This window comes from Pteropus medius, unplaced genomic scaffold (genome assembly GCF_902729225.1).
Source record: "Pteropus medius unplaced genomic scaffold, Ma_sr-lr_union100, whole genome shotgun sequence".
NCBI lineage: Eukaryota > Metazoa > Chordata > Mammalia > Chiroptera > Pteropodidae > Pteropus > Pteropus medius.
In genome coordinates this window covers 5,077,023-5,104,543 of record NW_024340701.1, presented here as the reverse complement: position 1 = coordinate 5,104,543, position 27,521 = coordinate 5,077,023, and the positions used below count along the sequence as shown (strand labels likewise).

General features: G+C 37.5%; 1 protein-coding gene across 8 annotated transcripts in view; it reads right to left on the bottom strand.

Annotated features, from left to right (window-relative positions):
• ELAVL4 (ELAV like RNA binding protein 4) overlaps positions 1-24,856 on the bottom strand; it is a 92,631-nt gene extending 67,775 nt beyond the window's left edge. For 2 of the 8 annotated variants that reach the window (XM_039885689.1, XM_039885665.1), the window contains exon 1: positions 19,505-19,832. In XM_039885689.1, the coding sequence (XP_039741623.1) occupies positions 19,505-19,513 (9 nt within the window). In that variant the 5' untranslated portion in view covers positions 19,514-19,832. Of the gene's footprint in view, positions 1-18,722; positions 19,130-19,504; positions 19,833-22,311; positions 22,469-22,780; positions 22,958-24,764 lie in introns of those variants that run through there. The other 6 variants (XM_039885656.1, XM_039885713.1, XM_039885698.1 and 3 more) reach the window with 5 other exon arrangements.
• Positions 24,857-27,521: the final 2,665 nt, after the last annotated feature.

The window sequence follows — 27,521 nt, the reverse complement described above, 5'->3', positions numbered from 1 at the left end:
TAAAAATATGAGCACTTTCATCTTTTAAAGCTATATTGCTCTTAATGTTATTGTCTCTCTTAACTTCTTACAAACTACTCCAAAAGACTGTTTTTAAGGCCATGGGTCTTCCATTTTCTAGGTAAGGTCATCTTTATACTTCTGTTTCTTTTCTTCACTCCTACATTCCATCTACTTCTGATCTTCCCTGTTTCAGGCCTAAACTCATATTTCATTCTCACTTTGAGTCTGAATCTAGCTTAAAGTCTGGAGGTTAAGAGCCCCACAGAACATTTCCACCTGTGAAAGTTTCTACAAGTCACACAAGCCAAAGTCAAAGCCAATAGGGATTCTGAATATTTGGAGCAAAAACTGTTGGAGCTGGGCATGCTTAACATGTTATTTTTTTAAACAAATGAATGAATATATTGTCGTGTAATTAATTCTACATCCATTCAATCCAAATCAATCCAAACACCTGTTAAAAATCTATTGCAGAGCATAATGGTTAAGAACGCAGGCATTAGAGCCTTAATGCCAAGTTCAAATCCTTGTTCAGCTGTGTGGCCTTGGGCATATTACTTAATGGTTCTGAATCTGTTCTACCAATATTGATAGGGTTCATAGGAATGTAGCATAGACTAAAGGTATTATTGTTAGATAATTGAGTTTCATGGTATTGCATTCCTAGCTTCTAGGAATTCAGTCTTGGGGGCTGAAACGACATATCTGTAAACAAAGATCCAAAATGCATTAAGGCAAGTGCCACATTCTGCATGCAACCTGTGGTATTGTCCTTTCCATGTCATACACCTTCCATGTCTTTCATGTGTGCTCCCTCACCCCCACTAAAGTTTTTCTCACCACCATTTAAATAACCCTGTTATTCTGCAAAACTCAGTTGAAGCCCATCTTCCTGATCCACGTAAGCTCGGACACCTCCTCTCTCTCCACTGTCGTGGTACTCACCACTCAGAGTTCAATCATGGTTTACCTGTCTCTCTCCCCACTGGCTGGAAAAGCTCCTTGAGCAGGGTCTGAATTTTGGTTGATTTCTTGTTCCCAGAATGCAGTACACAGACAGAATTCAACCGAAGCCCATTGAATCAATAAGTGATCTGAGGCAGATGCAGGGTGCTAGGAGAGCTTAGAGGGAGGGAATGTAGGGACATTGGAAGGAACTTCCTTTTTCCCAACTCACCAGGCTCTGCAATGTGCTGAGAAAACCATAAGAGGAATGTGTGGTTCTCTATTTTAAAATCCTTTTCTTAGGCCTTTTCTTTACTCTTCCTGCTTTGTTTATTTTAGATGAGTGCAGTCATCAAGATCAAAACAAATGTGAACTAGTGGCCAAGGAGGTCAAATAAATTCTTAGAGAATCACAAGACAAACATGCCACTAACCACAAGAGGAAGAAAATACTTAGGGCTCATCCAGTGCTCTACATGAAAGGTGTGCTGTCAAATGCTTGGACAATTATTCTTCTACTCTTAAGAGTGTTTGATAGAGAGTTTGTTTAAGTAATTTTAAGCCTACACATCGCTACTGAAAACAAAGGAGTTTTAAGATGAGAATAAACTGTACTTTCTTTTTTTAATCTTAAAATTTTAATCTAATTTTATGCAATAGTATAAACAATGGAAAGAAGAGATAAAAATACATAAAGGTTTTTATCTATATTTTAAAATTAATGTTTTCCAGTTGCTCACTCACATTGGAATATCAAGTAGATTTATTTATAATTCCAGTTAGTATAAGAGCGTTGGCCTAAATACTTTGACTTTGACCTATGAAAATATACATTCGAAAGTAAATACAAGAAAGTACAAAACTAGAAAGTAGCAGACTCAAGAACTGAACTCAGGAATTTTAGACTCAAAAGCCCTTTTACCAAGTGCCCTTCTTCACAGAGCCTCAGGCCTCTAAGGGCCTGTGACTCCAGGAAGATGGAGCTAACATGACTTTGTGACAGAGAATGGCTATTCTAGTACCTACGATACTGATTTGAAACACATCAAATCTTATCTTTCTCTGGCATCCACAATCTTTTTTGGGATGTTATAGTCTTGGTTTTGAGATTATCTGCTCTCCTTTCTGAAGGCTACCCAATGGGAAGTAACGCACACATTTTAGCCTAAATTTTCTCTCCCTGCGAACTTTGCAATAAATGACCAATATCTAAAATGTATACCCTAATGCAAGGATAGTTCAACATATGCAAATCAGTCAATGTGATACATCACTTTAATAGAATGAAAGCATAGAATCATATAATCATTTCAATAAATGTGGAAAAAGCATTCAACAAAATTCAACAACCATTCATGATAAGAACTCATAATAAATTAGCCATAGAAGGAACATATCTCAGCATAATAAAAGACATATATGACAAGCCCGCAGCTAACATTATACTCAATGGTGAAAGGCTGATAGCTTTTCTTCTAAGATCAGGAACAAGAGAAGGGTGCCCACTCTGACCACTCCTTTAAACGTCATACCAGAATTCCTAGAGTAATTAGCAAGAAAAAGAAATACAAAGGTATCAGAATTGGAAAGGAAGCAGTAAAATTGTATTTGCAGACAACATGATTTCATATTTAGAAAATCTAAAGACTCAAGCAAAAATCTTAGATTTAATCAATGAATTCAGTAAAGGTGCAGCATATAAAATTAACATACAAAAATAAGTAGTGTTTCTATACACCAAGAACAAAATTTCTGAAAAAGAAATAAATCGATCCCATTTATAATAGCATAAAAACAACAAAATATTTAGGAATAAATTTAACCATGGAAGTAACATATCTCCACACTGAAAACTACAAGACATTTACACAATAATAAAAAAAACCCACACAAATAAATGGAAAGGTACCCTATGTTCATGGTATGGAAGAATTAATAGTATTTGAATATAAATACTACCAAAAGCCATCGATAGATTCAATGCAATTTCTGTCAAGATTCCAACGGTGTTTTTTACAAAAGTAGAAAAAGCACTCCTAAAATTTGTATGACATCAAAAAAGACCCTGAATAGCCAAAGAAATTCTGAGAGAGAAGAATAAAGCAGGAGGTATCATACTTCCTGATTTGAAGCTATACTGATCAAAACAGTAGTACTGGCATAAAAAGATAGATAGACCAATGGAAGAGAATCCAGAGCTCAGAAATAAACCCAAGAATATATGGTCAACTAATATTTGACAAGTGGCCAAGAGTACTTAATGGGAAAAAGACAGTCTATGAAATAAACAGTGCTGGGATAAATGGATATTCACATGTAAAAGAATGAAACTGGAACCATATCTTAAACCACTCACAAAAATTAACTCAAAATGGAGTAGAAACTTAAATGTAAGACTTGAAACCATGAAACTCCTGGAAGAAAACATAGGAACAAAACTCCTTGACATGAGCCTTGGTAATTATTTTTTGGATATGACACCAAAAGCACATGCAACAAAATAAAAAATGAACAAGTAGGACTACATCAAACTAAAAAGCTTCTACACAGCAAAATAAACCATCAGCAAAGTGAAAAGACAGTCTGTGGAATGAGAAAAAACATTTGCAAACTATTTATCTGATAAACTTTCCTTCTAAATTTCTTGGGACATTTATCCCATTTCACAGTGTCAACTATAAGGAAATAGAATGGAGCTTCTCCCCCATAGACTGGGGACCCCTGACTTATTTATGAATTCTCCTTGTTGGGTTTTCCTAATGCCCACACACCTCAACCCAATAGTTTAATTTCCTGCTACTTCAGGGCCCATTCCCCATGCAGGTCAGGCAAGCCTGTTACACTGAGAGTCAGCAGCTGGACGTATAAAGCTCAGCCTTTCAGAACAGGGCATTGATTGCTCTAGCTCATGAAGTAGAAGCGAGATATTGGCTGAACTACTGGTGACCTCATTGTGTGTCCACAAGTACTCAATAGTCCCACTCTCCAATCTATTATCTCACTGTATTTTTAAAATAGCATTTCATTATGTGAAATTGTAGAATAACACATAATATATAATATCTACCAAAATGTACTTATTTACTTTTGTTATTATCTGTCTTCCCCCTCCAAAACAAAAGCTCCATGAGAGCAGGGACTTGTCTTAGTCACAGCTGAATCTCCAGCACCTACAACAGTGTCTGGCATATATAAGACATTCAATTAATATTTGAAAAATGGGACACAAGTCAATATTGTATGGTAACCATGATGATCATTAGCACTTTATATGCCAAGAACCATTCTAGGTCCTTAATATTCATTGGTCCATCAAATTCTCATAACAACATTAGTTTACAGATGATGAAATTGAGACACAGGGAGAGTAAGTGATTTGCCCAAGGTCACAACTGGTAAGGTTAGGATTTAAACCCTGGTAGTCTTGATCTAAAGTCCCTATTAATAACCACTAAGATAAAGGACTCTCTTTAGTCTTTACCTTTTAAGAGGTGAGTAATACAAACTGGGAGACAGAATATGGGCTTTGGAATCAAAAAGACTAGGCTTGGAATTCCAAGTCTGACTTTTCCTAGATGTGACCTTATATAAGTTATATAAGCTACATGGTGCTCTTTCTTCAAAATAGGAATAAAAATACCTGCTTCTTAGAGTTGTTGTGAGGTTTAATGAGATAATCTAAGTAAAATTATTTTTGACACATGCACTATAAAAGGTCACTGTTATTGTTACTGCATGGTACAGACAGTAAGTGAAAAAAGGAGCCTAGAAGGAAGAAGAATTACTGAGGAAATACAGGTGAGTCATGGTAATCAGAAAAATTTTCATGTAAATAGTCATACTCAAGATTTTCAACTCCAAGTTTCAGAACTGTAGTTGGTGAGCAATAGTAGTGTCAAAGTCAGTCTACATGACAAGGGGACTTTGGGTCCAACACCCCTCTCATAGGCTATAGGTTAGCAGGACACTCGATGGGAAACCGTTATGGATAGCCTAACCAATATCCAGCTGCATCATTTAGTTAACAATTAATTACTGAGCCAGGCACAGAGATAAACCTAGTCTTCATTGTTGAGGTGGTGGTGAAACATAGACAAATTAACGATTGATTCTGCAGTGTGGAAGATCAATGATAGAAGGAGGCTGGTGGTGCCGACAGAGGAGGCTCCAACCCAGCGTGAGTCAGGGAAACTTTCCTGGGTGAGATGGGCCTCCCGTTTGTCTCCTAGTGAGGAAAAGCAGAAGGATGTTTGAGACCAAAGGATCTTTTTGAGCATAGGTACAGAAAAGCACGGTATAGTTTCACAGAGGAAGATTAGTGGAAGGCAGAAAGCTGCAGGGTGGAAGGCCAGAAAGGTGGGCAGAAGCCAGGCCCCAGAGGGTTTGGTCTCCTAGGCCTGGTGAAGGTGTCTGGGTTTGGTCCTGAGCCACCAATCAATTAAGTGGCCATCTCTGAGAACACATCTCAACTGTGTGCCTATAGCAAATACAGTGGTTCCCCAGGAAATACAAACAAAACAGCATTGAGAGAGAGAAAGAATACATTAGTTTTTTAGGCTAATTGCTGAATTTTCTTTGGAGCCATATTTGTTTCTGAATAGATCATGGGCATTTTTAGCACTAGTGTAGTTTATCACTACCTCATGAGAGTGTTCCCCTTTTGTACTCTAAAGTTGTTTTAAACTTAACTCTGTTCAGCAAATGTTATTCTCCCTTTCCCAGCATAGTACCCTGAGCAACTTGGTAAATATTTGCTGAATTGGGCTGGATTCCTTGAGCAATGACTCTGTAAGGTAACACTGTGCCAACAGCAAAAGCTGGGGCCCAGAGATAGGAGGAGATAAAACGATGAATATCACAGCACTTTCACCTCAATAAACTTGAACTTATAATGATGCAAATGAGACATGCATGACAATCATATCCCAAGGCACACTGCAGGGTGTTGCATCTGTTCAGTAGTGGCCTTTACAGGCGGTAAGATTCCGAATCCCACTCTCACAGCATTTTGTCCAGACATTCAGCTCCTTGAGGGCAGGGGGCTATGTCTCCTTTACTACTAAATCCTCAGAGGCCACCAAATAGTAAGGGCTTAGTAAGTATTTATCAACTGGATCTATTTAATCCTCACAATAATCCTAGGAGATATAAATCATTTTACAAATGTGGAAACTGAGGCTCAGAGAGATCATGTGACTTGTTTGTAGCTACAAGGTTAGTAAGTGGTACAGTAAAAATAACAATGAAAACAACAATAATAATAATTATTATTCAATCTAAGGAAGCCTACCCTGTTTTTACCACTCTAAATGTCTCTGCCACAGGATTCTCTTTTTATACAAAGATGGAAAATGTTTCTTTCTGAATTAAACTTGAAGCTTATAGTTTGAGTTCTTGAGCTATAGTTGGCTTTTTTCTGCTGCCAGTCTTAGTTGTTCTAAAGGCATTGAATGGCTTTAGGACAGATGAATTTTCCACACTGCAGTTAAGGGTATTCTTTAGCACAAAGGTTCCCCAGTACTCTCCCACTTTGTCCTCAATCCCTAGGTGAGAATTAATCCAATTGAATTAATCTAACTTAATTTGATAAATCTTTATTGAATACTTACTATGTGTTAGGCACTTTTTTTCTCAGTACTTCCAAAATAAAACACACAGCATGAAAATGTTTGCACCTGACCTCTTGTGATTAAATCGTATGTTACCCAGTTTCATGCATAGTAAAACCTCAAGGGCAGTAGTAAACTATCTAGGGCAGAGACCAACTGAACCACTTATCTTTGTTAAGAAGTACGATGCTAACACATAGTAGGCATTTTAATACATTTTCATAGAACCGAATCTTTTAAATTTTTCTCTGGAATTAAACAGACCTGGGTTCAAATCAAATCCTGGCCCAATCAATTACTGGTTGTGTAACCTTGATTTATCTTTCAAAACTTCAGTCATTTCATCCATTAAACAGGAAAACTAACATTTACCTTTTAAGATTGTTCTAAAGATTAAAAGGGATGGTGTATATAAGACACAGAGGCTGACTTATAGAGCTCAAGAAATAAAAGCTAATTTCATTATTCCTAGTCTCACTTCTGGGTTACCTCCACTACTTATTGTTGTCATTATTATTACTACTTTGTAGGTTCAGCTAGGTAGCATGACCAAAGAATGAGGTTTGCTAGTTAATAAATATTTTTATTAAGAGTAAGTCTCATCATATACAATACAGACATCAATTTTCAAAGATTCAGGATATAGTGTTCCGCATGAAATCTAAAATAACCAGAAGTCACCCTTTCTTTAACAATGTGGAAGATAAGAGTTATTACATTGCATAGATCTAAAAAGAGTTGATTTTTTTCTCCTTTGGATGACACAGAGCTCTTTATCTTCTACAACAGTGTTTCTCAAACTTTGCTAACCATAATCCAACAAAACAAAAATGTAAGAAATATATTGAACACCAGTAACTTCATTCACAACTCAGAACACAGGAAACGGAAATAAAAGATTCATGATATAATACTTACCCGTACTAAGTACCAGACACTGATATTTTCTATTTCATTCCATTCTAGTATTCTATCATTTTATTTTTTTTCAAATTCTAGTCAACACCCAGTAAAATAACTACAGGCAAAAATAGAACTTAGTATTTACTGTATCTGATCTGTTAGAGAGTATCAAAGATGTAGTTTAACTAATCCTCTCATCAAGCTATGAAGTTGTATTAATTCAATATTATATATTAAGAAACTGAAACTCAGAAAGGTTAGGTGACTTGAACTAAATAGGCTCCCACAAGTCGATGACAGATCCAAGACTCACAAGTCTCTTAACTATAGTTCAGGAACTTAAGAAAATATATGATGACTCAATTCAATAAACATTTGTTGAGTACTTACTATGTGCTCAGCATTGAAATAAGAGAGCATCTGACATGATCTCTGCCCTCCAGGGCTCACAGACTACCAGGGGAGACAAACATGCTTGGTATAAGCACTTAGAAGTCTGAATGGGTACTTTTCTGTGCTGGAGGAAATAAGCTCATTCCCAAACCACCACCCTCCTCTTTCTGGCCACACATTACTCCACAAAATAAGCACTGGTACCTGTTGGTGAGAGAATACAGCATACTTCTCAAATGGCATATTTCTTTTCAGTCTGAAAGAAAGGCAGTGTTTTTTCTCGTACTGCTTTTTGGCACTGTAACCCTAAAAACAATAATCCTCAACGTGACTTCACCAGTGAGCATCATCATAACATCACATTATGATCAGAAGAATGCTTTAATGCCAATTCCCTCTAGATAACAAATATCTAATTTAGAAGCATCTTTAGAGTGACTTCGACGTCTTCACAATCATGACTCAATAAAGATGGGTCTTGACCCTGCAAAACAATCAGGAAACTACAGTCCTCTGATCTAAGACATTCCATAGCTACCAATTCAAACAAAATTAGAACCAAGTCAAAATACCCTAAGCTTCCTAAACCATAACTTTTACCTCTCTAGTTTTATCTTTACACATTAGTCTAAGCTGCACTCACACCAGACTATTTATCATTCCTTAAACAAGTTTCCATCTCCATGCCTTTACTCATACTCTTCCCTCCTCATGGAATGCTCCTTTCTCCCACTTTTTCTACCTATCCATCTTTCCTGGCTCCACTCAAATGGCATTTCCTCTATGAAGCCTTGTTTGCTTTCCTCAACAAGAATTAATGCCTCCCTCTGATGTACACTGTACCTCCTCTGCCAAGACACATTGTCTTCTGCCAGTCATTATCCTTACCTACTATATTAGAGTGTGTTTGCCACATTCCATGAGGCACCTGGAATATGGTTTATATGCAAAAGACATACAATTGTATTTGCTGATACCACACTGAAAAATTTGATCTAGAAAAGAAACTGCTTCTCCCACTCCCACTTCCCATACCCCCCCACCCCCAAAAAAGTAAACTTTGGCCAAGCTGAATGTATTCCCAAACACTATGAAGCTAGGGCTTCTGATATTGTGAAACACATAAGGCAGATGTGTTTCAAGCTTTATTTTCTGTAAAACAGGGTTACTAGGACTTGGCCTAACTACATTAAAGAGATCAAACTCAGAAAAAATGATACGATGTTAAGTGAATATGAGAAATGATCTCCATGGTCACAGGTCCATTATAGTTGAACTATGCTGGGAACAGCTGATGTTCTAGAAATGAAAACTTGTTCTTGGACAATTCATATAACCTGATAGTTCAGAAAGAGTACTTTTAAGACTATACCAACTGCAAGCCCATGTCTCCAAAATTCATTAATTAGAGACCTGTTTAGGAGTTTTTACTAAAACTCTTCCAAGCTAAAAGGCTTTTTGTCTTAAGGCAGATAACCTTTAGCTGGAGGTATAAAGCAGGAAGGAACTGAGAGTCAAGTATTGGCTTAAATGTGGATGAATTCTCATTTTTTAAATAATATAAACACTTATTTAACAAGAAGATACTAAGAATATCCACCTGCCCCGCCCTGCCCATTCACCTGCTCAAATCACTTACCCAATTATCTCTTTTTGGTCCTTCATTAATAAGTGTGAGATTTTTCTAGGCTAAAATATGCAGAAACATTTATACCACCCTTTCTCCAAATCCAAGCCCCTTTCTTCCACAGATATATTTCTGCCCATAAAGACACATTCTAAAAATTAACCACAATTCTTCCAGAGAGCTTGTGCACCACATACACAGGCTGCTTACAGAATCCTTAGAAGAACTTTGGTGAAGCCTTGAAATAGATACACATGGAAAGAGAAAAGTTCTATTGTCTGTTTCACAGTAAAGGTATTTTTAAAATAAAAGCATAGGGTCTGCAAAATGGCACTTGGGGGATTAGATCAATTTAGAACTCCTTTTCTTAGTTTTAAGAATGAAAATTAAAGAAAATGACTCTCCTTCACATTCTTCCCATGATTGTATGAAGTGGAATTCAAAATCCATGACATTAAAACAGCATTCTATGGCTATGTTTTCAGTTTAAGTCTTGAACCCCTTCAGGGACAACTTGTGTTATTTCTTCATCCTCACTGGTGATAGCAACAGGTCCCAATTTAAAATGATTTGTGAATTTATTTAATGTGCCTGTTTATTCACTCCTTTGGAGCCTTGGGGAAAAGGTACAAAATTAGGCTTGGCCTAACACCTGTCCTGACACCACCTACTACCCCTTCCCAAGTATGTGTGATCAACAACTACGTCAAAGCCTTTGTGCTGATTTTCCTCCTTTTTCTTTTTTTCCTTCAAATGGGAGGGTAATAAATCGAGGGCCAGCATTCTGCTCACATCTCCCACACCTCTTCAGTCAATCTGATCACTTTTAGAGCTGTTTGCACTGCCAAAGCCATCCATCATCCTGCCTCACCAAGCAGGAGAAGGAAAACGGATGGCAAGTTAGAAAAATCTCATTAAGCCACTTTTTGCCTCAACCTCTTCACCACTCCTTGAAACACAGAACTTCAAAATTCAGCTTATTGAGGAAAGAAGAGGGATAGAGGCAAAAAAAAAAAAAAAAAAAAAAAAAAGCTGATGTGTGATAGGGAAAAAATAGCTCCAAAGTAAGCTGGTTTCTGGGCCAAAATTATATCTCAGGTTACTATATATGGGGGGTCATGATTACATATATATAATAGCAAAGATGAGACCATATCAATTAACCTTAACCTGTTCTTTATTTTCTTTCTGGTTGACTTCTGAATTTCTTAAGACTCTTTCATGAAACTGAAAAAAAAAAAAACCCAGCACCAATTAAAATTAATTTTGTGTTTACCTTTTTTCTCTTTTAATGATTAAATCTCAAATTCATTCTAATTCCGAAGGTGATCGTTGAATGTACCTTGCAAAACCCTAGAAAAATGCAGAAAACTTAAAGCCACACAATTCCAGAGAAGAACTGCTTAAAACTCACTTTGTGTCACACACACACTGCCCCAAGATAAGGGTAGCATGCGATATCACTTCTCCCCGGGACATCTGGCATGGGTGGAAAGACCGACAGACTGAGAGACCTAATGTCTTCTAAACGCTTTTAAGTTTCAAGTCCTGCATATGGCTGGTGACTTCTAACACTATTCCTCATGTGATCCTCACAGAAACCCTGTGAGTCAGGAATGATCACCCCCATCCTAAAGATAAGAAAGTTGAGGCCCGGAAAACTGAAGTACCTCATCCAAGATCACACAGTTACTAATTGGAAAAGTCCGTATTCTAACCCAAATCCACCTGACTTCAAAGTCCTTTGCACTTCCAGGTTTCTTCAGACAAAGACAATCTTTCCCAAAGGCTGCCTGTACAGGCACACTATGCAGGTCCTTCCAATCACGAGGCAGACTCATGGTTCCGTGGCCTCTGAGCTGGTTCTGCCAACAAAGACATGGGAATAGTGGTATCTAGTAGAAACAAATCTAATTTTTCTAAACGTGCACAAGTGGATGTAATGTGTTTTTAGCCCCATCTGTACACTGGCCCTCTGGGCCCTAATCACGATAACCAGGTTGTTTTCCAGATTAGAACCTTTTATACTACAGAGGCGATTAAAATATAATCAAGCTAGAAAGTTATCCTCCCCCAAAGCCACCTAAAACAGAGAAACTCCAAAATAAAACCAATTTACATATTTTAGTTCAAATTAAAAAGTAAAAGCTAAGGATTCCCTTTTAATATCCTGAATAATAAATGCACATTTATTGTAAAGCTTCCTTTGGGGAACAGTTACTATGAGGACAACTTTCCCAATATTATTCATAAATATCACTTTTGTTTTGGTGTTACAGTAAGAATCTGGACTTGTGGGAATTGTACTGTCTGTACCCAGTGCATCAACAGAGATAATTAATATTGAAGACATGTACAATATCCAGAATTTCAGATGTGCAGTTGGCTGCAGAAAGTAACATGAGAAAGGATAGGTCAAATCCAGTCAAAATCACAAATTGCAGGGACTTAGTCGTTTACTCCATTTTAAGTGAGCACTTTCCTAATGAAAGTTTCATTAGTAAAGATTGCAAGTTCTCAGGCTTCCACTACAGCCTTTTAAATAGCACTTAGAGTTAAAGTTTATCATTAAAGCTGTATTTACTACTACTGCATCTTCAAAGAGGGCATTCAAAAAAAAATGTTCAACTCAGCCTGTTATTTTTCATGTACAAATTAGAAAGCAAAACTCTAAAGGGTTTAGACTGGCAGCTTAGGAAAACACAGACTACTTGAGAAGCCATTATTGGTACATCCCAGGGCGTACTGGGGGTCATGGCTGTCTATCTATTACTCCCTGACCCTCTGCCACACACACACACAAACACACACACTGAATGCAGTATCTAAGGGTGCATGACAAAGTAACTCTATGATTTCTGCTCCACTAACAAACTAAGAGTTTGCACAGGGGCATGACAAGAGGGTCACTATCTTCTCAGGTCCTCCTTGGAGGCCGACATAGGTAAGAGGACTTCAAAGAATCATCTCTATCAGAAGCAAGGCATTCCTATCTCTGTAAAATTAACAGGTTTTAGCCAAACTCCAAGGCCAGCTGATGGAAAGACAAGTTCCTTCCAACAGTCCAAAATACTTTTTCCTGAGAGTGAATATCTGGATACGTGGAACCTTATAGATAAAAATGTACAAAAGATCTTTACCTCTATCTTTTGGAGTCATGCCTAGACTCTTACAAATATAAAAGGAAAATCATTTATGTACTTAAACATTCCAACATATTTTTTTTCATAATTTGACACGAACCTTATTGTGTAACGTCCAACCTTAAAATCCCTCACCCCAAATTCATCCCTGATCACAGAGACTTAGTCTCTAATTATGTCTTTTGATCAGTGTCAGAAGAAAAAGAAATGGTGACCTCGAATTCCACGTTCTAAAGAGATGCATGTAAGAACTCAACAAATATATCTTCATCTGATAAAAATGATAGCTAGCCTCTACTATAAATACAGTTGGCAAAATGGCTTCAAGGGCTAGTGGTTGCAGGAGACCAGACAATAGAAGGTAACTGATCCTTACAATGAGCAAGAGCAGATTCAACACGGCAAAGTGCAAAGGGAGAGGAAACCTCTATGCTGTGGTGTGTTTTTCAGAATTCGCCATCTTGGCTGGAATTGTTTCTCTGCTTCCTCATACCCTAAAAAAAGAACTGAACTTCTTACTGAAAAAATATTTATGAATTACATTTTTTAAAGCTTTAAAATAAATAATTTAAAAACTAAACTCAAGTTTAAATGTTATTTTCAAACGAAGAGTCCAAGGTTAGTTATTTTGGGGAGAGACCTATGACTTGTAATTTTTGTCCATTTTTTAAAAAGTCACATATACTAATGTTGCATTTTACTTTTGTGGTTAAACATAGTAAGCCTTCTCCAAAACAACAAGTAAATGAAAACGCAAGCACATCGATTACACTGACCTTATTTCTTCAACATTTCCATTGCTTTATTAACCAAAATTTATTCAAGGATTTCATTATGGCATTTCTTGATTCTCGTAGAGTTGGATCCGGATTGAGAGGGGAAATATCTCTGGTGTTAGATACAATGAGGATGTGAATAATGATCTTCCCTTAAGCAAAAATGTCCAGTTCTAAAATGGTCCAGCAAAAGGCAAAATCTCGGGGGTGGAGGGAGGGCAAGAGAAGAGAGAGAAAGAGCTAGAGATAGAGAAATAGAGAGAAAGCCACCAGCTTATTAGGAGCACTGACACTACATAAGTTATTTCTTAATGAATGTACGAGGAACAGCATAAATATTACCATTAAGCAGAGTGGATGTGAATATTCAAAGCAAGCTAACTGGTTGACTGCTTTCTCATTTTTGCTCTTTTGTAACAATTCCATTTCTAAAGTGCTCGATTCCTAACACTGATGCTCCAAAGCTATTGTGAGTACACTGCCTGAATACTTAATGAGGTAAACAACAAACAAAATGGCTTGTCTTTGGTGCCCCTAGCTAGCATCCCAAACTGGATATAATTAAAGGTGTGAACAAGCAAGCCAGGAAGTAGTGAACCTGCAAAGTCAAGGTTCTGAGAAATTATCGGGCATCCCACACTGCACCAGTTCAATTTTATCACTCATTATCTTTTATACCGGCAAGGTGCAGATATACATGTTGGTACCCCTCTCCATTCTTATCTTCCAGCCTTTTTTTTTTCTCCATTTCAGATGGCTAATGTATGACAATTACCGCTTGTAATAACTCCCACCCACTCAGAGGTCACCTTTCTTTTTACTTTTAGAAAGCCGCTGAACTATAAAAGCCCTCTACCCTTAAAATACGCTGAAATTTTAAAAATACAAGATAAGATCCTAACACACACACGCCAACTCACAAAAAGCACGAGATGCTAACACAGCCACCCTATCTCCTCCTTGTTTTCACCCATGGTTAAAGATTAAGTTTAAATACTCCAAAAACAACTCTCCTTCCACATACACATACATTTTAATTTGAACCCTGCCCCTTGACTGAAAGGGCAGCTCTTAGCTCACAAATATGGTTATGGATTTGCGCATTTATAGTTCTCAAGTGGAAACTAAAGAAAGGTGTTTGGTTACTAATGGAAGTCTGCAGAGCCTGGATATATCTTTTTTTGATTAAGTTTTGTATTTTTCTAATATGAGAACTCTCAAGAGTTTGTAAGAAGTCACTTCTTACGGGAAGCCAGCCCAGTTAAGTTTTCTTTCCATTTTTAGATGCACATATAATTGCAAATATGTATGTACACATTTGGTAATACCAAATAAGGAAAGCCTAAGATAGGTGCAGGATTTTAGAAACACACATGCATACACTGATACACACACACAGTCTCCCTCTCTCACACATACAGACTTTTCACATGCATCTCAAATGGATGGGAGAATGGGTAGTGGGCAATAAAAAGCTGACCAGTTTCAAAAGGGGAACCAGCCAATTCTGTATGACATGGACCATCTACTGGAAAATAGTAAGATTAAAGCTTGAGAATAGCTTGAGAATAGTAAGATTAAAGCTTATGCCCCTTCATACTCCCCAAATTCCCAATGACATTGGGAAAAATACTGCATTGCAGCATTTGCCAGAGCGCAATCATGTGTCTAGCATCTGCTGGCCAGCTCACCAACAAATGTACATATTAAGTGTCCAAGCATATAAATTAAGTGCTTGGTGGCCACAGATCATTGAAACTGATGAAGAAATTCGTCAAGGCCAAAGTATTCTGTCCATGCATAGTGACCGCTATCAAGACCACCATTTCTTACTCGCAGTATACACAGATAATTTGTTTCTTTTATTTTTTTAATTAAAATAAGGCATTAAGATGCCAAGGGCTAATTGAAGCAGCATATCTCCTCATGGAAGGAATAACATGTGGTCTACATATAAGAAGGGAATCCACTCACAATAAGGAAGTAAACGCAAAGGGAAGAAATAAAACCAAAGAAAAGGACTTGACCTGAGGAAACCCTTTCATTGTTCGTGATAATTTACTTGAGAAAAATACCGTGGTTAGCCCAAAAATTCTTTTAGAGATATTGAACACATACACACAAAGCAACATTCGTGCAATGATTTCTAGATTTGAAATTTCAAATAGATTATCCTCAATAGAAATGCTAAGTTCAAAATATCTGAAGTCTAACATGTCCCAAATCCTATTTCAAGACTGAAGTCCAAACTAAAATGCAAACGCGTCGTACCTCATTTTCTTTCTCTTTCTTTAAAAAGATTCTACTGTTATTACCTTACAACAATCTGGCCTTCCTCTCATTACAAAATCTTTTAACATTCAAAGGACCAAGGAAGGGTTACAGGAAAAGGAAAAAGTTTTCAGGCTTTGGAAAACTATCAAACAGAAGCAAGCTCATCTATATTTGGTCAGGAGGATGACATGAATGAATGGCAGTTAGGAATGAATGGGACTGAGATCATAAATGAATGATGAAGTTGCTGGCTAGGTGTTTTTTATTATTAAAACTGTCTTGTAAATCAATAATTTTCAAAGGAATTTCTTAGCTATTTCCCCACCTATGTTCATTTTACCCTTTCAAAAATTTAATACTAAATGATTTAGCCACTATATTACAATGAGATATATGGACATTCTGATCATTAAAACGGCGATGAATCAGGTGTCTTTTGCAGAAATATTGCTGATCGGATTTTCATTTCTTAATAAATGTGCACTCAGCCTTGTGCTCCCACACAGGCACACCTCCCTTGCAGGTGGTAGGCATTAATATGTTTAAGACAAAGAAGCGAGAAAGGTCAGCAGTAGAACCACGTGTCTTTTTCACAACCCAAGCTAAGACGCCAGTACCTATAGAAATTATTTCCCCCTATCTAAAAAAGGTTGGAAAATTCTTAGAAAAAAAAACCGAGGTAAGATAATAAAAAAACTATTCTATTTTTAATAGCAACACATGTTTACACACTCAAGATATGAAAGCAAGGTTCAAGTGTATGAGAAAAAAATCTTCATTTATTCTCACATCAAGAGTCAAAACAAATTTTTAAAAATCGCTCAACAAAAAGACAAAACAAAAAGAAGCATCTGCAAGGAAAAAAAAAACGGGGGTGGTGGTGCGGAGATTTGCAGTGGAGAGGGTAAAAATTAAGAGTACTTTCAATAAAGCCAAATATATTTCTTAACCTTTTAACGTATTTCAGTATTTTTTTAATTATTCATTTTTGGGTTTAGAATTAGCTACCTGATCATGTGTCAAATTTGTCTCTCAGGAAGAAACAGTAACAGATCATCATCTCAGTTGTTTTTATGTTACCTCCTATTTACCTAAGTACTACGTTTCAGTCCTTCTGGTACCCACCATCACGAGAAAAAGAGACTACTAGTAAAGCACACTTAGAGAAAACGCAAGAGATACCTGTCACCCAGTGCATGCATGGGTCCCAGACATTCAGAAACACTGAAAAAAAAAAAATCAGCTTTTTATTCAGTTTATGCCAAGACCAGAACCAAGACCATTGGTTTCAAGGGTGCAGCCGGTTGAATCCTGTGGACGGAGATATAGAGAGGGAGGCGAAGCAAAAGGCTAGAATACAGTTTTTCATTTATTTTTTTTTTAAAAGTAATTTCTACTCAGGATATAAAAGGAGAGATACAATGAAGTCCCTGGAACTGTAATATCAACAACTGATTTAAACAAAATACCATATCACCCGGCACAAAATCATTGCTTAGGGTAAATCTATTCTACCTATATTTCTCCTATGGATGAATATTTGCTGGAAATTTCTAAGAAATCATTTACAGAATCTATCGGCTGTGGGATTCACTATTATGCTTCCGTCAACTTCATTCAATATAATCTACATTTTTTTTTCAAATGGCCTCGTAGGATTCCTTGCGATTTTTTGCACGTACAATTTCACAGCAGGGAAAAGGGAGGAAAGAGGGAGAGAGGGAGGGAGAGAGAGAGAGAGAGAGAGAGAGAGAGAGAGAGAGAGAAAGGAGAGAGCAAGATTTTCTACCCTCCTTCCCTCTCTCCTTCTCTCTGTTTTTAAACCAAAAAAAAAAAAAAAAAAGAAGAAGAAAGAAAAAAGAAAAAAAAACAGAGACAGAACAGATGCTTAAAAATAGATTTCTAAAAATCACTGTAAGCCAGAGTTAGAAATGTAATTAACACCTATTTATAAAGAATAATTAAAGTTGGGCCGGCCACAAAGAACAGCAAAGATAATCGAGGTCCTGTTCTCCCCCCTCCTTTTTTTACACTATTTGCAGTGTGTTCTCATGATAGCCACCTGCTCCCTACTCGGCTTTTCCTCTGTTCGTTTCCCCGGCAACCTTTCATTGGGTTTTCCTCCCAGCTATCGCTTTCAGTTGGGCTGCTCGGTCTAATCTTATTTGTTTTACACCCATCAAAACAAGCAGCCAGACAAAGGCAATCCTCTAAGAATGGGAAAAAGACCACAGCTTTGTTATAACATCTATGCAGAGCGAAAAGTCCTCCCCAGGTTTTTCTATTGAAAAATAAGTGAGATAGATATGAATTTACAGCCTCCCCCCATACCCAGCTTTGAAACCTTGTGAAAGCTATCGCTGGTGAAAATTCAAAGTCAAAGTGGGCACTCGTGGCATCTGATCTTGCCATTTTGTGCCATATCTACAGGGTCAACATCAGGCGGCAGGAGCGCCACTCAAGGAGTTTCCCTGCTTCTTTTTTTTCCCCAGAAAAAAAGATGCTAAAAATAGATTTACTACTTTGGCAGAAAGGTTTTCCACTTCCCCTTCCACATCTAAAACTCCTGTTTCACAATTGCATCTGCTGGTACTGAACCTCACCTCCTCCACCCCTCATTCCCAGCCTTCCCCATCACTTCTAGCAAGAGACTGAAAAAGAAATGTGCCTTTAACTTTAACAGTCGTGTAATTCCGTTGAAAGCTCACAGAGGCGGTGGACCCACCAGCCAACAGTGACGGTGACATTGTGATTGTCAAAGAAGACACTAACCTTGCTTGGCTAAAATATGTGTTCTATGGAAGAGGCAGTGTGTGTGCCTTGTGTGCATGCAGTGCCATTACACTTGGAGATGGATTCTAGTTTTCAGAAAAGAGAAATACTAATAAGCACACACATACACACACACCAACGATCTGCACAGTGATTTACAATGCACAGTCCACTCATCCACGCGCGCGCACAGACACACACACACACACACACACACACACACACACACACACACAATCAGATGGAATCTCCAAGCTGCCTTCCTCTTTTCACTTACCATCTTCAAGCCATTCCACTCCATCTGTGATCAGAAGAAGATGGACCCTTACACAGAGTGTCAAAAGCGGAAAGGAACGTTATGTAAAAGCTGACATTCCTTCTTACAGAGCTGCTGCCCAGAGAAAGAAGCAACAACTCAACACGCCAGGCACCGCTACACATACAAGCCGCCTCCTCTTTTTTATGAGGTCATGACAGGAAACTCTTTGAAATACAAGATGCAGCATTTACTGAAGCCCAAATAAATCACTCTCTTTGCCGTTTTGACTGCGCAGTCCCCCGAAACACAACTGCCCATCTCAACGTTCAGTATCCAGAAGCTGCCTCTCAGGGTTTAAATTTCCAGTACAGAAATGAAGAGATTCCTAACCCTGCTGCATCCACCTCCTGCCCCACAAAACCCAGGCACATAGACAAACCCTCTCTCCCTTACATAAAAAAAAAAAAAAAAAAAGAAAAAAAGAAAAATCCTCTCTTTGCTATTATGGTCTCATGTAATACAACCTCTTTCAACACACAAGCAGCCCACCTTCCCCCCACCCCTGCCTTTATGTTGAAGGGAAAATTGACAATGACCTGATAAAAATGAGAATCTATTTCCCCACTGCTTTTCAATAAAAGGACCTACCCGCACTCTCTACACAAAAGAGATAGTAAATGTAGGAATCAAACAGCAGCAGAGAACTAAACTCTTGTGCAAGCATAAGACTGGTCAAGGTGTAGATGCTTTTCTTCCCTCCAGCAACACAAACAACAGATTATAAATCTAGTCATACCTACCATAACCATTCTTATTGGCAAATATTGGGTCTCGCAGAGCTTCGACTCTTCTCTTAAAATTTGCAAAGGTTTCAGAATATATATTTTTAAATGACTACTCTTGTTATATATTTTTAAAGATCCACAAAACACAGTGTGGATGATTGTAAAGTAAATCAATTATTTGGGGGGATTGAGGGGGAGAGAAAGAAAAAATAAAGAAAAGGAGCAGTGAGCTGAAACCCCCGATTCTAGGATGTAGATAAGAACAACTGAACAGAGCCTTGCTGAAATTGGCTCGAAGCTTCCCCTTTTTACATCCATTTATGGGACCATCTGTCAGCCGAAGCCAGGATCTGATTGGCTGGGGAAACGAAGGGAGGCGTTGCAACATCAGGTGCTATTTAAATTAGCTACTGCCAGATTGACGATGTTAATGATTTGGTGACCTCTACAACAACAGAGACCAGATTTCTGAACTGCTTCTTGTGTCTGGTAATTAAGGCCAGACTGAAGCAACAACAGCCATACTTGTATTTTTACCTTTCCCCTCCTCCCAGCTCAAAAGTACTGTAACAACTGCAGTTCCCTGGCGGCTTGCAAACCTTAACAGTGGGAGTGTCCTCCCTTTGCCCTGTCCAGAGGGCTACACCACCCCACCCCTCTGACAGAGGGCTTTTCCCATATAGAATATTTTCAACCACCTTATCTTTCTCGACAGTTGCTTTCTAGCGAAATGCATATTTAATGATCTGCCTCTAGGCTTAAAGATACAACAAAAGCACTTTAATGTGCTAATACATCCACATTTTAACTTTATTTTTGCTGATTTTTAGTAAGTAATGCTCTTTTTGCGGCTAAGATGGTCAGTATTTCAAAAGAAAGCAAGTTTGAGGCTTTGCTTGCTCCATGAACCAGGTTTGTACAAGTTTGCTTCAGAAAACTATTTCCTAATAAACAAAAAAGAAGAAAGCTGGGGGGTAGGGAGGAGGGGGGAAGCTGTCAGCCTCTACCTTTCTGCCTTCTGTCTGAGCTTTTCAAACATGGAATGATGAATGATTTATTTAAATGAATTTATTTCTCAATGTGGATAGAGGCATGATGTGATTTTTTAAAAATTCACCAAAACGCATTTTTCTCTTTGCTTTCTCTACTGCTATAGAGAAAGGTAAAACATGCTTTTGACGACAGCCTCATTTCATAACCGGTGCAGAGTGCTCGTCTTGCTTAACTGAACATGTGATTTTGCTTCTTGTCCTTCAAATGATGTCTTTTTTCTTTGGCCCCTTAAAAGACCTGCAAAGAGACATTTAGCAAGTGTGTGCTGATATACATAGTTTGTGGGTCTATACGATACATTTCATAACCTCTACTCTGCCAAGCCTTCTGTAGTATGCTTTTTTGTTCTGGTTTGGGTTTTTTAAGTGGTTTACCTGAGGAGTTTATGCTTTACTTCTATCCAAAAGACTAACTTATTACTGTTTACTTAACTCATAACTTAATCAATTTGTTCCTCAATAAATACATAGAGGTTACAAGTACTACTAAAGACATAATTCAACATAACCTTAATCTTTGGCTGGCATCGACAGTGAGATGGGAGTGGGCAACGTAGAAACACTGGCTGAAAAGCATATTATATACTCTGGGTTTCAAAGTCCAAGAATAAATGGATCTGTAAAAAATTATTAGAAAAGAAAATAACCTTTACATTTTTAAAAGTTAAAACTATGCTCTACAAGCTATTTCATGAACACACACACACACATATATGTACACACATTTTTAAAAATACAGATACAGCATAAAATAATATTTATTGGGTATTCTATGTGAACTATTAGATTTGAATATGAAATAAATTCAGCTATTAGAAATGAACATACATGTAACAGAAAAGTGGAAATGTTAAAGCTACAATTCCTTTAAGTGGGACAATACTAAATTAAACTTTTTAAATAATTTCTTTAGATAATGTAGAGTCCTATGAGTTACAACAGTACTATAGTATCTATTGAACTGTGTACTAAGGATGAATTCACAGATTAAGTATTCTAAAGAGCTCAACGCACGCATACAGGACAGGTACAGGTGCCCCAAATCAACAACAGAAACTCTGAATGCAATTTCACCAACATGAAAATATTGTGAAAAGTAAACACGAATGAACACAAGCTGACAAACACAAATAAAAAGAGCTCACTCGGAACAAAATATTTACTATGTATTTCTCTGGAGGTTATAAAAGTCACAATTTCTTAAAACCTTTTTTCTCCCACCCCCTACTAATCTCAGCACACTTAGTGAGCCATAAATTAACATTTTGTATACTAAAAGATGTCCTGGCCACTTTTCTGAAATAGGAACTGTATATTACAGCATAAATAATTAGCTAGTTTTGCTAGGCGAAAAAAATCCATGCACTCTGTATATTGATTACTTCTCCCAAAACCTCTACTCCAAAGTCTTTCAATAGAATCCTCAAACAAATGCACAAATGTCCTCAGAGGCCTTTTCTCTAAAGACAAAGGCAGAATCCTATTGTTGGGAAAAGTCAACCTTATTATTGCATTTCCAATAGTACCATTCATCTTTCAGAGTGAGGGGCTGACCGCTACATCAGTGGTGTGACATTTGTAAAGCAACAGATTCTCAATATATTATCTCAAGAATCAGGCAGGCGAGTCTCTCAGTCATGCATGATTTTTTTTTTCCGTCACAATCCTCCACCACCACAGACAGAAACTTGTCTTACTCAAGCAGCTAAGGCAACCTAAAAATGATATCCCAGAACTGTGGGGCTGCCAGCGCCACTGTATCCCTCTTACCACAAATGAGCAGTTTCTTGACTCATTAATAACAATTTCCCTTAAAAGAAGTAATCTCATATCAGTCAGCCCCTCGCCACCATGCACACATCCCAAAGGTTGCAGATATCTCAGCATCAGTCGCCGGCAGCCAGCTTTCCCACACAGAGTCCAGATGGACTGTACCAGAAGCCAATTCAGCGTTAATAACTACCTACTCCGCGCAGTGGAGAAGCCTTACGTGGCACAATGGGCTAGGAAACAGCAGCCAGCTGAAACTGCAAATAAAAAAGACAACCAAATTCTCCAAAAGCACCAAAAGAGAGGAAGAGAAATGGAAGCGTGAATTGTATTTCCTTGACTGAAAAAAAAAAAAAAAAAAGAAGAAAAAAAAAGAATCCTTCATAAACGCGGGGTGGAGGTGGGGGGAATGAAGCGAGGGGGAAAAAAAAAAACAGATGCTGCCCAGAAAAAAGTGACAAAATATTACCTCATTATTTAACAAAGCAGCATTAAGCGTCCTGCTGATTTCAAACATCTTGACACAGATTTTGTTTTAAGAGAAACAGATAGAATCCTTTGCAAAGCACTCCGTCTGCAAAGGGTTCTTCAATTTTCTTGCGTGCCACGGAACAGTCAATACATTATTTCCCTAGAGTTTGCACATTAAAACCTCTAGTCAGTGAGCTGAATTTTTCCCTTATCTCACACACAGTAGACTCCTGTTATATGTACTGCTCTCTTTGCAAGAGCAGCCTGCCCCAAACATGGCTGGTGTTTAAACTACTCTTTAAAGTAACAGTTCACTATATAACCACCAGGTGGGTAGAGTGCACAGATTCAAATGAACCATCTTAAAAGATTGTGATTTTTTTCCCCCTTGGAATAGCTTTTGGGTGTAGAATGTGACATGAGAAACGGCAGCATCCTAACAGGCATCTTGTCTTGTCTCTCTGTATATATCTTGTCAAAATAAATAAATAAAATTCCTTCTCCTGGCTTATAGCGAGAAAACAAAACAAAACACCAGCACCAATTCTAATAAGAACTGTGAAGAATAAAACACAAACGAGCTTTGTTTCATTCAGGAAAGGATGAACAAGGAAAACCCAATCAACACAGAGCAAGGGGGAAAACCAAAAACTCTGTGGAAATATTTTTCTATAGCAAAAAGAGAAAAATATTGACTCAAGTGATAAAAATTCAATTCAAAATAATGCATATGGGCAAAGCACATACAGGATGGAGTCAAGAGTTTAAGGGTATAACTTTTCTTCTAAGTAAAACATAAGTTTCATTTGATATGGTCTTTCATGATAGGAAATAACCAAAAGCTTAAAAGTAGACCAAAAAAACAAAACAAAACAAAACAAAACAAATACAAAAAACAAAATCTTAAGCATCTTTTTTAAAAACCTAATTACACAAATAGTTATAAACAACCAGAAGAGCAAACTAATCACATAACTCTCCCCAGTGCTATTCTTTTCCCCTAAGATCTGCCTCGAAGTGGAACATCTCTGTCGCATACTGTTTTGGATGTATAGCTAACTTGGTGTCTCTTTTGTACAATTCTATTCCAATTAATCTGCTCTTCTGCCAGAAATATATAGAATGTCCCAAGTTGAAAGCCCCAGGTGATGGAGAGGGGATGCTAAAAGGATAAAGAACCATCTGAACAAAAATAAATCTCATCACTTACTTTGTTATACAGCCTGATTTTTAAGGAGGATTTTATTACTTACAGAGCATGCAAGCACCATTCTACATTCCCTCGTATCTAAAAGAGAAAGCAACACACACAGATACCTGGGATTTTGCTTTCTTGGCAGGACAAAATTAAAGCCCTGGAACTCCAACATCCTCTTGCAAACACGGATGTCGATACCAGTATTTTTCCAGCCTATCCAAGCTACATTTTGCTACACACAACAGTGACTGTCTCCTTCATCTTTAAGTCAAGGCTGCATCACTTAATATCATTTAACCTCCTCGAATATATTAAGTTTCAAGTGACAATTTTTAACTGGGGAGTGAGAAGGAGGAGTTGCTCTCATCAAATTCTGGTTGTATGAAATAAGCTAATTTGTACACTCACCATATGTCTTAAACACTAATTAAAAAATGTCACTTTCTTCAAACATTAAAATGTAATCAGCCTAGTAAATAAAATATTCTCGAGTTTTCTTGCCTTGGTGATAATTTAAAGAGTGTTTATCTCAAGGTAACCTCTCTGTTTTGATTACCAAGGAAGATTTTTGATTTGAAAAGGGGGAAAAAAAGGAGATATTGGGGGCTGGGGGAGTGAGAAAAGAAAACCACAACTGTACAACGTAGCTGCACAAAGGAAAATAAGATAAAGCGGGTTTTTAAGGACCCATAGTCTTGTTACCCTAAGGCAAATCCAGCCAATCAATACCACCCATTGACGGTCTACCATCTGCCATGCTACCCAGAGATGTGGCTAAACAGACCTGTTCCATATGACCGTAGCCGGCTCATTTTCAGTCGATTAGGGCAGTTCCAGAGCATTCACATGCAATAGCACAAAATTCCAAGTCCGACTGAGTCTCTCTCTTCACACCAGTCCTTCCGAGCACAGCTGCAGACCTTTCCTCCTGTTCTGGGTGTCTGGATTACCTCTTCTTGCCCCTCAATTGAATTAGCAAAATGGGGTGGGAAGGTAGAGCAAACAGACACACACACACACACACACACACACACACACACACGCAGATAATTGCTGGTCCTTCTTCAGTGCCATGCACAAATCAGGAATTCCATGTGCTCTGCCCTAATATGATTATGGCACACAATTTAAATAGCGTCATCAGTGACTATGACCTGACATTTTCCTGTGGTTCAATTTCTTTTTATCCTCTCCCTCTTCCTTTGAAAAATAAACCTAAACTGCTGGCATTTCTTCCTTTAGGGAAAATACAATCAGTATGCCCAGACAGTTGTATATGAAATTTAAGGGCTTTTGACAAAATTTAAAGTGTAATTTTCCTTTGATGAATTGTGGTGCTGTTTTTGTTTTTTGTGTTCCTGCAGAAACATTAAATTGAATTTTATAGGAAAGTGCAAACATACCACACAGACAAGAAATATGCACCAGACTGACATGGAGTGTACCAGAAGGATCAGGAATCCACTGTTGATGTTCTCTTAGAGATATATGACCTGACAATGTGATGCCTTTTTCTTTCCTAAGTACTTTTGTTTACAATGGATTGTGAGAAAGAGCTAGAAGAATGCTACTGTGTGGGGAAATGTAGACAAATGGCTGTCTAGTCCACTTAAACTGCCAAGAATTCACCTGTGCAGGTAAACTAATGTAGAGGTCGATTCACATTTGATCTTCCAGTTTTCTTTCCATACTACTAAGCCTTATGCTAGAACAGCAGCTGAAAGCACGTCTTTTCCAGAATCAATGTGCCTTTGACTGTATTCTTAAAGCACTAGGATATCTTTCTGGGAAAAAGAATTTAAGAGATAAGAAAACTGCTTTATCGTAAGCAAATTCTGAAAAAGGTAAATATACAGTTATCCCTCCCCCCACTCCCCACCTCCCAAAAAAGAAAATCTAATTTAGTGGAGTCCCTATCTGGACTTTTCCCTAATATATCCTCCATTATAACCTAAGAAAACTCAGTGGGGTCAACATACAAACACAGAGATTTCTGAAGATCCCTGCATGAAGAGGTTTTGAGGGCCTTTTCATTTGAGTTCAGGTGAGCTTTACCAAAAATTTAAAATAGAAAAGAAAAGAAATAAACAAAAGTTTGTTTGCAGATAAATCTAATATACAGATAAATCTTTACCCTTCAAAGGCCACTGAGTGATAAAGTATAGAGTAGCTACTCATTCCATTAAAGGATACAGTGTTTGTGTTTAATCAGATTAATACAGTTTTTGAAAATAATTCAACATAGAATTTTTTTAAATTTTGGACTTTCTAATTCTGAAACTATGAATAAAGAAATAGATGTATTATAAAAGGCAAGGAAGGTTATTTGTAGAAGGAGGAGGAGGTGAAGGAGGGAAATTTAAAAGGGAGGGAAGGAGAGGAGGAAAAGAAGAAATAAAGAAATAATAGGACTTATAAAGTGCAAATAAAAACTGCTATTTTTATTTTTATTAGAAGTCTACTGTATACTACACACTGCACTAGGCACTTGACATGCACAATTTTACACAACATCAGAGTAGTGACAACTGTTATATGTAAGCATTCTTCTAGAAAGGTATCTTCTTCATCTAAAAGGAAGATCTTCCCCCATCACTTCATAGAAGAATATGCTTAGTAAATATCTGTTGAATGAATAAAGAAGATAGGCATGGACTAGAAGAAAAAGGAAATGGAGGATGAAAGACATGCTCAATTTTTTCTCAACTAAAATTGATCAACAGACTTCTTTGTGATGTGCTTCAACTAGGTATGTCCTCAAAATGTATCTCATTTAATCTATCATTATGACCAGGCTGTAAATTTGGAGTTAGAGAGAGACAAAGGATTCAACCTAGAAAACAAAAAATCTTACAAGGCAGGATGAGTACCTGATTGAGTTCCCAGCCTCATCCCCACTTCCTCTTCCAAACTTGGCAAAACTTCTTACGTAGAGCAGCTCAGCTGCTCAGCAAACATTGGCTGAATGAACGTGTATGTCCTCAGCCATGCACAGCACAGAGCCTAGCTCGAGATGCACTCAGATCAATAGTTAACACTCACCATCACTACACATATTAACCCAAAGCCTATTTCATTAGATTCAGCTAGGGGTCACTGAATACCTTCTTAGGGGAAAATAACATGCGAGGCTCCCTAAGCCTCAGTTTCCTTATCTGTAAAAATGGGTATAATAGTACTAATCTTAAGGTTTGTTGCTAGAATTAAAACACATATAGGCTTGGCAAAGGCAGCACTCTAAATGGTAGCTATCATTATTAATATGGAGAATAGGGAAAAACTATGAATTGGTACCTAGCTACAAGATAATTCAATCATGTTGAAGAAGATACAATTCAAAAACTCTCAAAACAATTAGAGAATAAGGCAATAATAATGAAGAAAGGCTGAACAGTCAATTCCAGTTCTAATGAAAAATACCTGCTTCAAATAAATGTTTCCTTAATCCCGTGGGCACAGTTCAGTGCTAAATTCTTAGTGTGAAGAATAAAAAGAAATATACAAATCATAGTACCCACATTCAAAGAGCTTATAACCTGGT